Below are 15,306 nucleotides of genomic sequence, written 5' to 3'. Positions count from 1 at the left end.
ACAAGGTCCCCTGAGCAAAAAACAAAGATCAAAAGGAATATGCATTCATCTCCAGGGACTGGAAAGAAAACAATCATTGATTAAAAATGAAATCACCAGCACAAAACTTAAAAAGAACTTTTAATGAGAAAGATCAGAATCTAGAAACACTAGAAAAGCAGAATCTATAGCTTTCTTCTCTACTGTTCATGAAACTGCCTGCAGTACAAATGGGGCAGTTTTACCAACATTCAATTCAGAGCCATAATCTGGCAATCTTTTGCAATTGGACACTTTTTAAAAAAAACATTACAACTCACTTCAGGTGAGCTCCCAACACTGAGTGCCTTCAAAAGGAACTCTGTACAAACTAGTTTCCACTTTGGAGATTCAAAAATGTTACAGTTTGAAGTTTTAAATATGCTTGATCATTTTTCCATTTAAGCACACATGAATGCTTAATATTGCACCAGTAGTATTTAATTGCATAGAAGAGCGCACAAGAGAAAGGGGAACTTTTTACAACACAGGAAGTGGTCTTTCGGCCCATTATCTCTGTGCTGGCTCTTTGCCAGAGTAATCCAAAACTAATCCCACTGCCCTGTGTTCTCCCCATAGTGCTGCATCTTCCTCTGCTTCAACTATTTATCCAATTTTCCCTTAAAGGTTGCATTAGTCTCTGCCTCAAACATGATGTGGCAAAGATTTCCATGCTCCAAAAACCCTGTTCGTAAAGAAATTTCTCCTAACCTCTCTCAATTACTATTTTAAACTGACGACTCGCATGTTATTGACTCCCCAACCAGAGGATATATTCTTTCCCAATTCACGCCAAAACCCTTCAAAATTTTAAAAATATCAATTTCCCCATGGCCTTCACTGCTCCAATGTAAATAGTCCCATCATCTCAAGTCTCTCCTCATAACTATAGTTTTCCGTCCCTGGCATCATCCTGCACATTCAAAAGCTTTAACGTCCTTTCTATAATGGGCACCCAAAATTGCACACAGTACTATTAACTGTGGCCCAACTAAGGTTTTGTATAAATATATTATTACTTTACACTTGTACTCTATGCCTCCATTTATAAAACCACAAATTCTATTGGCCTTTTAAATGGTTTTACCTGTGCATTGCCACTTTCAGAAAATTATGTATTTGAGACCCTAGATCCCTGTTCGTCCACATCTTTCAGTGCCTTTTCTATTAAGTGTAAACTCCCATTCCTTGTTTTTTTTCCTTCCAAAATGTATTATCTCACACTTATCCATTTAAAATTTTTTTTTATTCGTTCACGGGATGTGGGCGTCGCTGGCAAGGCCGGCATTTATTGCCCATCCCTAAATTGCATCCTCCACTTGTCTGCCACTTATACTAAACTGTCTGTCTTCCTGGTCTTTTACAGTCCGCTTTAGTGTACCAAACTTCCTACTTTTGTGACAGCAAACTTCGAAAGAAAAGGCGAGTGAAAGAAAATAAAGAGACAAAGCAAACAAAAGAGCATTATGTACTCAAAGGAGCAAGAAAATGAGCATACAATAATGAGCAAGAAAGCGTGTGCAAAAGAACAAAAGACACATTGGTTACAAGCTGCTCAGTTTATACTGCAGTGCAAACTGAACAAAAAAAATCTGTGCATTTCTAAGGGTTACTCAAAAGTTGTGACTTTTCCTGTCTGGTTAGAAGCTTTCCCAATTTTTGTAGGAGACCCAAAGGCCATTGTTTGCACAGGTATGCGAAAAGGTCAGCCAGGCCAAGATGGCAGAACCATTTCACAATGTACAAGAAAGATTGTTCTATGGTTCTAAAATTATATAGAACTCTGGAAGAGTAACACTATGTAACTCACTCACCTCATGTCTGGCTGAAATTGCCATTGTATAGTCATTTACAGGGGCAGAATGATGCAACAGCACTCCTGAAATGTGCTCTCCTTCTTTATCCAAATGGAATGGTTCATTCCAGTGGCCCCCTTTCTGGTCATCCTTGGTTCCAGTACCATTCCTCAGTGTAAACATCAGTGAAACCTCCAGGTCGTCTTCATTTTTGTTTTCAATATCCCATACAAAGACTCCAACAGGCAGACTAGTGTCCTGTGAGGCAAGGGACATTCATGTTAAATCCATTCCCCATTTTTTGGTCTAGTCCTCTATATGAAAGTACTAAAAGTTTATGGAACTTTTCACAGCTTAGAATTCAAAATGCAATTTCACTTGACAGCAAAACAAAAACAGTAACCTATCAGGAGAAAAGATAGAATTGGATTACGCAGCATGATTGGAAGTAACAGCGGAGAAAGAAGGTAGGGTGCAGGTTACATTAAGAAAAGTAGAATAATATCACAGGAAATAGCAGCGCCAAAACATTTCAGGCACTGGGTACCAGTATTACATAGGAAGAGGAATAAGAGATAAATCAAAGCAACTTACTGCCACCAGGGGAGGTGGAGAAGAACACAAAGGAGAAAGATGATTGTAATAGGATACTCAACGGTGCAATTTATGAATAGCTCCCTTTGTAGTAAGAATAAAAGTAGAAATAAGATGCCAGAACTAGTCCAAAGCAGGAGAAGAATTAATAGCGGTATTCCCCAGGAGAATTAACATAGGGACTGAACAGTCAGAGGAACTGAAGAGTGGGTTTAGTCGTATTAGGAAAGAAAATCTTGCAGCGGCACAGCAAGGGTGCCCACCTCGCAGATACATCGGAATCTTGAAATATTAGCGTGCTGCCCAAAGATGGGGCCATCAGGACAAAGAAAAATCTTCCCCCAAGCGAACAGAAGGGCCACTAAGATCAACCCTATGGGATCAGTTAGCATTGAACTGTGCACCATTGAAGCCTTCACTAGGCCCAGAATGGGACCCATGCCTCCTCTCAGCAGACATGGGTCCCACTGGGCCTGTCAGGAGTGCTTCTGGTGGAATTCTTGGGGTGGCCTGGGAATGCCTCCAGTTATACTCCCATACTGTTATGGCACAAGGGGGGAGTAAAAGAGAGCATCCACATTCCTGGATCAGGATTTTCTGTAAAGTTTATAAGGGGTGAAAAACTGCCATAACATTGCTCAACCCCACCACCCTCCCACTACTGAGTATTTCCAGATAATAGGGTAGAAATTCAAAAGATTAAAAAGATTGTAAACTTATCACCTAACTCTGGATCCAGCTCTTCCTTCATTCTGGCTTCTGTCACACATCACTGAGCCTACACTGGTTGAAGTCAATGCCATTCTGAGACTGCAAGGAGTTATTTCACAACTTATGATTTTAACCATCCTACCCCTCCAACGCTTTCCCTCTGTGGTACTAACCTCCCATGATTCCATTCTTGCTCCAACGCAGCCAGCACATCTGCAGTGGCTTTTCCCTTCAGTGTTCCATCTTTGCCCCCTCCTATTTCTCACTTATATGCTGCCCCTCAACAAAATTATCTGTAAGCATGGAGCCAGCTTTCACAATGATGCTAGGTTTTTCCTCTCCACCACAACCCTAGATTCTAATTCCACGATTGTTGCTGTGCTGTCCAACAAAGTTGTGAATGAGCCAGAATTTTCTGCAGCTCATCAATGCCTTGGCACATCCAGACTTGACTATTTCAATGCTCTCCTGGCCAACCTCCCATCTTCCAAACCTCCACAAGCTTCAGCTCATCCAAAGCTTTGCTGCCCTTGGGCTAAACCGCACCGACTCCTACTTATCCATACCTCCTATCCTTGCTAATCAACATTAACTCACTAACTTACATCAGCTTCCAGTCCCCAACACCTACCAATTTAAAAAAAAACTTATCCTCATGTTTAAATCCCTTCATGGCCTTACCCCTCCCTACCTCTAACATTTAAGCCCACTCCTTCAACTCCTTTGTACATTCCCCCCCCCCCTCACAATTGGCTGCTGTGCCTCCAGCCGCCTAGGTCTCGCACTCAAATTCCTTCCCCAAGCCCCTCTCCTCCTCCTTTAAGACCCTACTTCTTTAACAAAGCTTTTGGTCACCCCCAATATCTCCTTCTTTCGCTCGATGTCCATTTTTGTCTAGTTACGCCTTTGAAGCGTCTTTTTTTCAACGTTAAAAGCACTATATAAATGCAAGTTGTTACTTTTGTTTGCAAAACTAAAGCTAGCCTGTTCGGTCCCTTCTAGAAACTCTCATGTCCCTGATCCCACCACCTTCCCACATGCCATTCAAGCTCAAATCAGACTATTCACAACCTGTGTCCTACCGAGCATCAATCTCCACCATGTACTTCTACAATACTGCCCATCTTTGTCCTAATACAACCACCACTGAAATCCTCAGTGGTGGTTCTCCCACCTGCCCCCAATACCTTGTGAGCCTCCTGAGCTCCATCCTGCATAAATTGCCAGAACTGTGCCAACTACATTGCATTCCATACTAAGTTCCACTCACTCATCTCCATTGGCTCCCCATCTCATCAACTTCAAAATCTTTGTTTGCTTCTTTAAGTCTCCCCCAAGGCCTACAATTCTTCCACGACCTCGCTCCTCCTCATCTTGGTAACCTCCAAGTCTACATCCCTGCGCACACCATGGCCTATTCACCTTACTTCACCACGACCACTCGCACTCTACCATCAACGGCAAGATAAAGGGATACAACTTTAAATGTAATAAAATGAAATTAGAATGTAATTAAGGGGCAGAGATTATCAAGCAAAACAAACAAAAGGCTAAACAATATAAAAAGCACTATTAACTGCCTATATCAGAGTGCTAGAATCATTCAGAACAAAAATGCTAAATTTGAAGGCACATGAACAATTTCTTGCTATTACCACAGATTGCAGAAGCATGGCTCCTTCTAGAAGATGGAATTGATTTCAAAGGCTATGAAACATTCAGGAAAAGTATAAGCTTTAGGAACAGCTTTAGATGGTCAGAAAAATATGTAACAAAGTTGAATTGACATCTCAAGGGAAGACAAAATTCAACAAGCTAGCTTCAACAAGCAGAGATCTGCTACAAGAAAAGCTCTCACCAAGAAAAGCATTGATATTTTGTTTTTTTTTTGAGGCCAGAAGGGTATGTACAGACAATAACTTATTAATGGGTGACTTAAATTATCCTAATATAGAAAGGGAATGCCCTAATGGAAGTGAGGCAATAAAATCAGAACCAGACAATATTGCTTCTGGACACAATTTGTTATGGCCCAGCTAGGGGAAACTTACATCTAGACTGGATTCATTCAAGTAATCAAGTCAGCATGTATATAGTAGTGGAACCACTGGGGCTTAGTGGCCACAATATGACCAAATTTATTATTTAGTCAACACATTTTCAAACAGGCAAACTTCTACCAAATGAAGATAAATTAATAGAAATTAACAGAGGAATTGTTGAAAGATCTCAGTTGAGAAAAAAAATGCATTTTTAAAAAAAAAACTAAAGATAAATATATTTAAGAAAAATAAGTGTAAGCTGAATAACCAATCTCAAAAGTTTATTTGTTTGTATTTAGCACCTTTCATGCTAAAATATATATCAAATGCTTTACACAAATTACTTTTTAAAGTACAATGGATGACTTGGAAAGTTAAAATGGAAATACAAAAAGGAATACAGGAAGAAAACTCTGGAATGAGTATAGGAATATGCTAAAGAGGGAAAAAAAGTATTGTTTAAAAAAAGGGCTCTAGGAGATAAATATAGCAATGAATGCCAGTGAACAGTTAGAGTAATGAGAAAGAGGAAGTTAGAACTTTATGCAAGTGAAAGGGACGGTGAAATTGAAAAGGAAGAGAAGAGTCAAATATTTAGTGTATTCTAGAATTATTTAGATGAAAAAGTGTCTAATTAACTAAAATCCATGGGAATCCAGGGCAGAACTTGTGACTGGATTAAAAACTTCAGTTTAAAAATAGGAAGTAAGAATACTAGCAATGTTGAGTGGAGTACCACAGGGGTCAGGGCATGGATCCTTACTACAGTATTTAGACTCTAGATTGCAACACTAAAAAATTGGGTGAGCAGTAGAGACAGGTTTGTTATTTGCAAAGGTAATTAGGTCAGTAATGCAACTGGGCAGACAAAATTTATTAATATGAAATTTAATATCAACAAATGTAAAGTACAATACCTTGAAAGAAAAAAAAGGAATCAAATATACAATTAGCACATGGAGACTTAAAAGGAAGTTGCACTTAAATAGAGCTTCAATATGTCTCATGGGATGAATTGCTTTTGAAGTGTAGTCACCATTATATAGATAAACACTTATGCAGGCAAACTTAGAAATAGATCTAGGAATGATAGTAGGCACATTGTCAATGACTAGATAATGCAGTGAAATGTTCAAAAATGCTAATATAATTGTTGAGCTATATAGCCAGAATAGAGTACAACTTTAAAGATTATGCTAAGGCGTTATAATGCACAGATCATACAATACTGAGGTATAATGGCCGGGAATTTTCTCCAAAAGTAACGGAGAGCTAAACAGTGCTCACCGTTATTTAAGGGAAAATAGAAGAGCAAATTTCGGTGAGCGCGCATGCAGTCAAAGGCGCAAATCCAAAAGTTGCGCTAAGGGATGCCCTGCTCGTTTGAAAGCTGCATAGGAAGGACAGCTTACCGGTAAAATGAATGGACCAGCATGAAGTTGCTGCACACGAACCAATCTACACAGAAAAAGGTACGCTGTGTTTTTTAGGTCTAAATTAACTTTTAACGGCATGGTAAGTCTTAATGACTGCCAAACAACCTCCCTAGCACTGAAATTAACTCTTAAAAATTTGGAGTCTCATTCCTTCTGATCTTAATTGTTGTTGGAGATTTTCTTAAATTTAATTTTTATTAGTGTCTCTTATCTCTATTTTAATTCAGTATTTCTTACCCACTCTTTATTTCACTTTCTCCAACTGATTTTACATTGAATTAACTGTTGTAGCTTCCTGGTTCTGACTCTGTGCTGCTTGTCAAGGATGCTTCAATCTGATTGGTGAGAGAGCGAGAGATATCCTTTCCTTGCTCACACGTGGAGGACACTTCACTTTTTGCAGCTCACCATTAGAGGAAGTTCCGCACTAAAGCCTGTGGATTGTTTGTGGGCAAGTATAAATCTAATGAGCAGAGAACACTGTTCATTTGCTGCTCAGAGCAAATTCCGGGCCATTGTGTTTAACTTTGTTCACCGCGTTACAGAAAAGGATATACTTACATTGGAGGTGGTGCAGAGAAGTGCAACAAAAATGATACCAAGTGTAATGAGGATGGGCTGCATAAAGAGTAAACTGAAGTCAGCCAGCATGGATGTTAAACGCAAGTCGAATTTAAAAAAAAAATTAGATAGATAAAAGGAACACTGCTCATATTGGAAGAGTTGGAATTGGTTTATCGTAGAGTCAGTGTTGGGCCGCTTTTCTCAGTATATATTGTTGATTTGCACTTGTGGATAGGAGAAAATTTGCTGATGACACAAGAATAGGAATTTGGCAAACAAAGGACTGCAAAAAGCTTCAGGGTTAGCAGAACGAGCACACAGGTGGAATGTGCAAATTAGTATGGGTAAGAGAGAGATAATGAATTTTGGAAAGAAAGCCATGGAATGGGAGTATACAACAACAATAATTTGCATTTATAAAAAGACCTTTAACAGAGTAAAAATGTCCCAAGGCACTTCATAGGGGTGTTATCAGACAAAATGTGACACCGAGCCACATATTAGGATAGGTGATCAAAGGTTTGGTCAAAGAGATAGGTTTTAAGGAGTGACTTAAAGGAGGATAGAGAGGCAGAGAAGTATAGAGAGGGAATTCCAGAGCTTAGGGCCTAGGCAGCTGAAGGCACGGCTGCCAATGGTGGAGCAATGAAAATCGGAGATGTGCAAGACGCCAGATTTGAAGAAGTGCAAGAGATCTCGACCTCAACAGAAAGATGCTGAAAGATGTGGATAACAGCAAGACCCAGAGCTTCAAATACATAATTCCCTGAAAGTGCAAGTGCAGGTAGATAAAGCCATAAAAAAGGCCAATAAACATTTTGGGTTTTATAAATGGGGTGGAGTAAAAAAAAGTAATAAGTTTGAACAAAATATGGGTTAGACCACAGTTAGAGAACTATATGCAGTTTTGGGCATCCAATTATAGAAAGGACATTGTGAGATAGTATACAGTGTAGATTTTCAAGCGACGGGGAAAAAATAATTGAGAGAGATTTCAGATATGGGGACTATTTCCACTGGAGTGGAGATGCCCAAGAGGTTTATTGGAGGTGTTTAAATTATAAAGGGCTTTTAGGCATTAGATTTGGCTCAGTGGTAGCACTCTCGCCTCTGAGTCAGATGGTTGTGGGTTTAAGCTCCATTCCAGGGTTTAAGCAGATAATCCAGACTGACACTTCAGTGCAGTACTGAGGTAATGCTGCACTGTTGTAGGTGCCATCTTTCAGAAAAGACATTAAACTTGACCCTGTCCTCTCTCTCAGATGGACATAAAAGATCCCATGACACGATGTGAAGAACAACTGGGGAGTTCTCCCAGTGTCCCGGACAATAATTGTCCCTCAACCAACATTACTAACAGAGATTATCTGGTCATATCATCTCATTGCCGTTTGTGGGACCTTGCTGCGTGAACGTAAGAACTTAAGAAATAGGAGCAGGAGTAGGTCAAACTGCTCCTCGAGCCTGCTCCACCATTCAATAAGATCATGGCTGATCTTCCACCACAACTCCACATTCCCGCCTGACCCCATATCCCTTGACGCCCCTAGAGTTCAAAAATCTATTGATCTCAGTCTTGAATATACTCAATGACTGAGCATTCACAGCCTTCTGCAGTAGAGAATTCCAAAGATTCATAACCCTCTGAGTGATGAAATTTCTCATCTCAGTCCTAAATGGTCGACCCCTTATCCTGAGACTAGGCTCCCCAGATTTAGACTCTCCAGCCAGGGGAAACAGCCTCTCAGCATTTACCCTGTCAATCCCTCTGAGAATCTTATATGTTTCAATGAGAACACCTCTCATTCTTCTGAACTCGAGAGAATAGGCCCATTCTACTCAACCTCCCCTCATAGGACAAACTTCTCATACCAGGAATCAATCTAGTGAAACTTCGTTGCATCGCCTCTAAGGCAAGTATATCCTTCCTTAGATAAGGAGACCAAAACTGCGCACAGTACTCCAGGTGTGGTCTCACGAAAGACCTGTACAATTGCAGCAAGACTTGCTTACTCTTGTACTCCAACCCCCTTGCAATAAAGGCCAACATACCATTTGCCTTCCTAATTACTTGCTGTACCTGCATGTTAACTTTGTGTTTCGTGTACAAGGACACCCAAATCCCTCTGTACACCAACATTTAATAGTTTCTCACCATTTAAAAAAATATTCTGTTTTTCCATCCTTCCTACCAAAGTGAATAACCTCACATTATACTCCATCTGCCACCTTCTTGCTCACTCAACCTGTTGATATCCATTTGCAGACTCTGTGCCCTCCTCACAGCCTACTTTCCCACCTAGCTTTGTACTGTTAGCAGACTTGGATACATGACACTCAGTCCCTTCATCTCAATCATTAATATAGACAGTAAAAAGCTGAGGCCCAAGCACCAATCCTTACGGCACTCCACTAGTTACAGCCTGCCAACCTGAAAATGACCCCTTTATTCCTACTGTTTTCTGCCCATTAACCAATCCTCTATCCATGCTAATATATTACCTCCAACCCCATGAGCCCTTATCTTGCATAACAACCTTTTGTGTGGCACCTTATCGAATACCTTTTGAAAATCCAAATATACTACATCCACTGGTTCCCATTTATCTACCCTGCTAGTTATTAATAAATTTGTCAAACACTATTTCCCTTTCATAAAACAGTGCTGACTCTGCCTAATCATACTATGATTTTCTAAGTGCTCTGTTATCACATCCTTAATAATGGATTCTAGCATTTTCCCAACAACTGACATCATGCTAACTGGCCTGTAGTTCCCTGTTTTCTCCTTCCTTTTTTGAATAGCAGTGTTACGTTTGCTACCTTCCAATCCACTAGGACCGTTCTAGAATCTAGGGAATTTTGGAAGATCACAACCAATGCATCCACTATCTCTGCAGCCACCTCTTTTAGAACCCTGGGATGTAGGCCATCGGGTCCAGGGAATTTGTCGCCTTTTGGTCCCTTGAATTTCTCCAGTACCTTTTCTTTACTAATATTAGTTACTTTAAGTTCCCCACTATTTCTGGTATGTTTTTTGTGTCTTCTACTGTAAAGACAGACACAAGATATCTGTTCAATGTCTCTGCCATTTCCTTATTCCCCATTATAATTTAGAGTCATAGAGTTATAGAGAGTCATAGAGTTTATACAGCACGGATAGAGGCCCTTCGGCCCATCGTGTCCGCGCCGGCCATCAGCCCTGTCTACTCCAATCCCATATTCCAGCATTTGGTCCGTAGCCTTGTATGCTATGGCATTTCAAGTGCTCATCCAAATGCTTCTTGAATGTTGTGAGGGTTCCTGCCTCCACAACCCTTTCAGACAGTGAGTTCCAGACTCCAACCACCCTCTGGGTGAAAAAGTTCTTTCTAAAATCCCCTCTGAACCTCCCGCCTTTTACCAACCACCCTCTGGGTGAAAAAGTTCTTTCTAAAATCCCCTCTGAACCTCCCGCCTTTTACCTTGAATCTATGTCCCCTTGTTATAGAACCCTCAACGAAGGGAAAAAGCTCCTTAGTATCCATCCTATCTGTGCCCCTCATAATTTTGTACACCTCAATCATGTCCCCCCTCAGCCTCCTCTGCTCCAAGGAAAACAAACCCAATCTTCCCAGTCTCTCTTCATAGCTGAAGCACTCCAGCCCTGGTAACATCCTGGTGAATCTCCTCTGCACCCTCTCCAAAGCGATCACATCCTTCCTGTAGTGTGGCGACCAGAACTGCACACAGTACTCCAGCTGTGGCCTAACCAGTGTTTTATACAGCTCCATCATAACCTCCTTGCTCTTATATTCTATGCCTCGGCTAATAAAGGCAAGTATCCCATATGCCTTCTTTACCACCTTATCTACCTGTTCCGCCGCCTTCAGGGATCTGTGAACTTGCACACCAAGATCCCTCTGACCCTCTGTCTTGCCTAGGGTCCTCCCATTCATTGTGTATTCCCTTGCCTTGTTAGTCCCTCCAAAGTGCATCACCTCGCACTTTTCCGGGTTAAATTCCATTTGCCACTGTTCCGCCCATCTGACCAACCCATCTATATCGTCCTGCAGACTGAGGCTATCCTCCTCGCTATTTACCACCCTACCAATCTTTGTATCATCAGCGAACTTACTGATCATACCTTTTACATTCATATCCAAGTCATTAATGTAGACCACAAACAGCAAGGGACCCAGCACCGATCCCTGTGGTACCCCACTGGCCACAGGCTTCCAGTCACAAAAACAACCTTCGACCATCACCCTCTGCCTTCTGCCACTAAGCCAGTTTTGTATCCAAAGTGCCAAGGCACCCTGGACTCCATGGGCTCGTACCTTCTTGACCAGTCTCCTGTGCGGGACTTTATCGAAGGCCTTACTGAAATCCATGTATACCACATCCACTGCGTTACCCTCATCCACACGCCTAGTCATCCCCTCAAAAAATTCAATCAAATTAGTCAGACATGATCTTCCCTTGACAAAGCCATGTTGACTATCCCTGATTAATCCTTGCTTCTCCAAGTGGAGACTAATTTTGTCCTTCAGAATTTTTTCCAATAATTTTCCTACCACTGATGTTAGGCTCACTGGCCTGTAGTTCCCCGGTTTTTCCCTACTTCCCTTCTTGAATAATGGTATTACATTAGCGGTTCTCCAGTCCTCTGGCACATCCCCTGTGGCCAGAGAGGTTCTGAATATATGTGTCAGAGCCCCCGCAATCTCCTCCTTTGCCTCACACAGTAGCCTGGGATACATTTCGTCCGGGCCTGGGGATTTATCCATTTTTAGGCCTGCTAAAACCGCCAATACCTCCTCCCGCTCGATGTTAATATGTTCAAGTATATCACAGTCCCCCTGCCGTATTTCTATGTCTACATCGTCCTTCTCCATAGTGAAAACAGATGCAAAAAATTCATTTAGAACCCCTCCTACATCTGCAGGCTCCACACACAGATTGCCATTTTTGTCCCTAATGGGCCCTATTTTTCCCCAGTTATCCTCTTACCCTTAATATACTTATAAAACATCTTAGGATTTTCCTTTATTTTGCTCGCCAGTGTTATTTCATGGCCCCTTCTTGATCTCCTAATTTCTTTTTTAAGTATCCCCCTGCACTTTTTGTACTCCTCTGGGGCTTCCTCCGTCTTTAGCCTTTTGTATCTGCCAAAAGCCCTCCTTTTTTTCCTAATCCATTCTCGTATATCCCCTGACATCCAAGGTTCCCTGGAGTTCTTGGAACCACCCTTGACCTTTACGGGAACATGTTGCCATTGTATGGTCTCAATCTCCCTTCTGAAAGACTCCCACTGCTCCGATGCGGATTTTCCTACAAGCAGCTGATCCCAGTCCATTTTGGCCAGATCCTGCCTTATCCTATTAAAATCGGCCTTCCCCCAATTTAGAACCTTTATTTCCGGCCCCTCCCTGTCCTTTTCCATGACCACCTTAAATCTCACCGAATTATGGACACTCTCACCAAAGTGCTCACCTACTAGCACTTCTTCCACTTGGCCGGCCACATTCCCTAGAATTAGGTCCAGTACCGCCCCCTCTCTTGTAGGACTTTCTACATGCTGGCTCAAAAAGCCTTTTACACTCTGAGTATCCCAGTTAATATTGGGGAAGTTGAAATCCCCCACTATTATTACCCTATTATTTGCACAATTTTCTGAGATTTGCCTACATATCTGTTCCTCTATCTCCCCCTGACTGTTTGGGGGCCTATAGTACACTCCCATCAAAGTGCTTGCCCCCTTTTTGTTTTTAAGCTCCACCCATATGGCCTCATTAGAGGAACCTGCTAATATATCATCCCTCCTTATGGCAGTAATTGATTCTTTAATTAATATTGCGACCCCCCCCTCCTCTTATACCTCCCCCTCTGTCTCGCCTGAAGATTCTGTACCCCGGAATATTGAGCTGCCAGTCTTGCCCCTCCCTCAACCATGTCTCTGTGACAGCAACAATATCATACTCCCATGTGTTTATCAACACCTTCAGTTCATCCACCTTATTCGCAAGACTCCTTGCATTAAAATAGATGCCATCCAGCCTTGCCCTCACATATTTGTCTCAGCCTCTAAGGGGCCCATGTTTACTTTCACTACTCACTTCCTTTTTACATGAGTGTATAAACTCTTACAATCTGTTTTTATATATTTCTTGCTAGTTTACACTCATTCTATTTTCTCCCTTTATCAATTTTTTGGTCATCCTATGCTGGTTTCTAACTCTCCCAACCTTCAGGCTTACTACTCTTGTTGGCAACATTATAAGCCTCTTCTTTTAACCTAATATTATCCTTAACTTCTTTAGTTAGCCACGGGGGGGGAGGAAAGAGGGAAGATGGGATCACTTTCCCCGTGGAGTTAACCATGGTGGGGGGGGGGGGTGTGGAGGGAAGATGGGATCACTTTCCCCGTGGACTTAGCCACGGATGGATCACAGTAATTACACTTCAAAAATCCCTCACTGCCTGTAATGTGCTTTGGGCCGTCCAGAGGTCATGAAATGCACCATGTTAACGCAAGTTCCTTCTTTCTGCTGCTGGATTCAATAGGGAAAGACTATTTCTCCAGCTTGAAAAGTCAATAACAAGAGTCAATTTAAAATTGTCATTAAGAGAGTGAGGAGAGCACCTGGAAGAGATTCCTTTACATAGAGGATTTTTGGAGCTTGGAATGTTTTGCTATATGGAGTGGTTGAGGCAGAAACCATTGCATCTTTTAAGGGAAATTTGAAAAAATATCTGAGGAAGATATAGGGCTATGGGGAGATAGGGCAGTGGAATTACTTTTGGATTGCTGTAGCATAGAACCTTCAGACACTTGGGGACAAATAGCCACCTCGTGTGCTGTAAACTTCTATGGTTCTGTGGGCAGCTTAGAGAATTGCAAGCTTTACAGTCTAGAGGTAGTGGTCAAGGGAGAACCTCATCAAGGCCATCATATATGGTATGTGGAAAAAGTAAACAGTGAATATAACTTTAAAACAGATATTAGAACAAATTTCTTTACTAAAAAGGGTGATAAACATCTGGAATAAAGTGTCAGGTAAGTAGACAAAGACATCAGTGCCTTTTAAAACAATGCATTGGGAAAGCTTGAGTATTATAGGGGTAAGCTTCAATGGGCTCAATTGGCTTTTTCTCATCTTTGACCATTGTTAAATAGCTGTTTGAAAAAGTGCACCATTTATAAGTAATGCATCTGTACCACAAAAAGCCAAACTACCACCATTTGCTTGTCTTAACTTTAACAAGTAACTGAATTTACTGAGTGTACAAAGGGACTTCGTGTAGTGGAAAGTACACTTGACAAAGAAGCTTAAAGCTGCATGCTGAGTCTCTATGAAAGAGACCATCAGTAACCTGCACTCTGATAGGTAGGTAGATAAATGTTTACCAAGGACAAAATGGTCCATTCCCAGCTAATTATAAAATTGGTTTTAAATTCCGTGCCCATTTAAAAAAACCTATACATGCAACTTTTTGCAGAAGGCCATGGTTAGAACTTGATTTTTGATCCAAATTTTTCAATGTAAAAAACATTCAACAAATTTATGCTTATACCTACAAATTTTTTTCTTTAAAAGTAAACCAAGGTTTGTACATCTTTCAAAAAGATGTTACCAGCACACTGACAACATATAACTATATACTAACCATATAATTGTGAGGAATAATTGGAGATATCTGCCGACATGTCAGAGTTACATTTTGTCCAGGAAGGTTGTAAACTGTCCAGGCACGTGGATAAAGGGCATGATAAAAGGCATATTCTCCACAGTACCCCCAATTCCAACTCTGGAGCTTGTGAGGCCTCTCAACAGAAAGCACTTGTTGATAAACAGTCTGTCCATTCTTTCTTAAGCAGACAGTAAACTGGGAACACAAAAGTAATCATACATCATATTGGTACACCCTGTAGCAAATTAGTTATTATCAGCATAATTATTTTAAAACCTTGATCCAAAGGCCGTTACACAGCTGTAGGATGCTCCCTTGTGGTTCCAACTTTTCCTTACAATGAGGTGGCCATTATTCTATAACCAACACTTAACATCAAGCACAGAAAAAGAAAATTCCATTCAGCCTAGCCCTTCCAGTGACACTGAATTGTGGACGCCACCTGACCCATTTCCTCTAGAAAAGTTCTGA

The 15,306-nt window shown here is 41.2% G+C and overlaps 1 protein-coding gene across 1 annotated transcript in view; it reads right to left on the bottom strand.

The window, feature by feature from the left end:
* The window catches only part of gba2 (glucosidase, beta (bile acid) 2), a 66,149-nt gene that overhangs the window by 37,972 nt on the left and 12,871 nt on the right, over window positions 1–15,306 (bottom strand). Inside the window, exons 4-5 of the mRNA XM_067985087.1 lie at window positions 14,812–15,030; window positions 1,833–2,072 (exon numbers count right to left, since the gene is read on the bottom strand). Of these exons, the coding sequence (XP_067841188.1) occupies window positions 1,833–2,072; window positions 14,812–15,030 (459 nt within the window). The remainder of the gene's footprint in view (window positions 1–1,832; window positions 2,073–14,811; window positions 15,031–15,306) is intronic.

Source organism: Heptranchias perlo, chromosome 1 (assembly GCF_035084215.1).
Source record: "Heptranchias perlo isolate sHepPer1 chromosome 1, sHepPer1.hap1, whole genome shotgun sequence".
In the NCBI taxonomy this organism is placed as follows: Eukaryota; Metazoa; Chordata; class Chondrichthyes; order Hexanchiformes; family Hexanchidae; genus Heptranchias; species Heptranchias perlo.
Note: the sequence above shows the minus strand (reverse complement) of the source record. Positions and strands in the feature narration are given on the sequence as shown.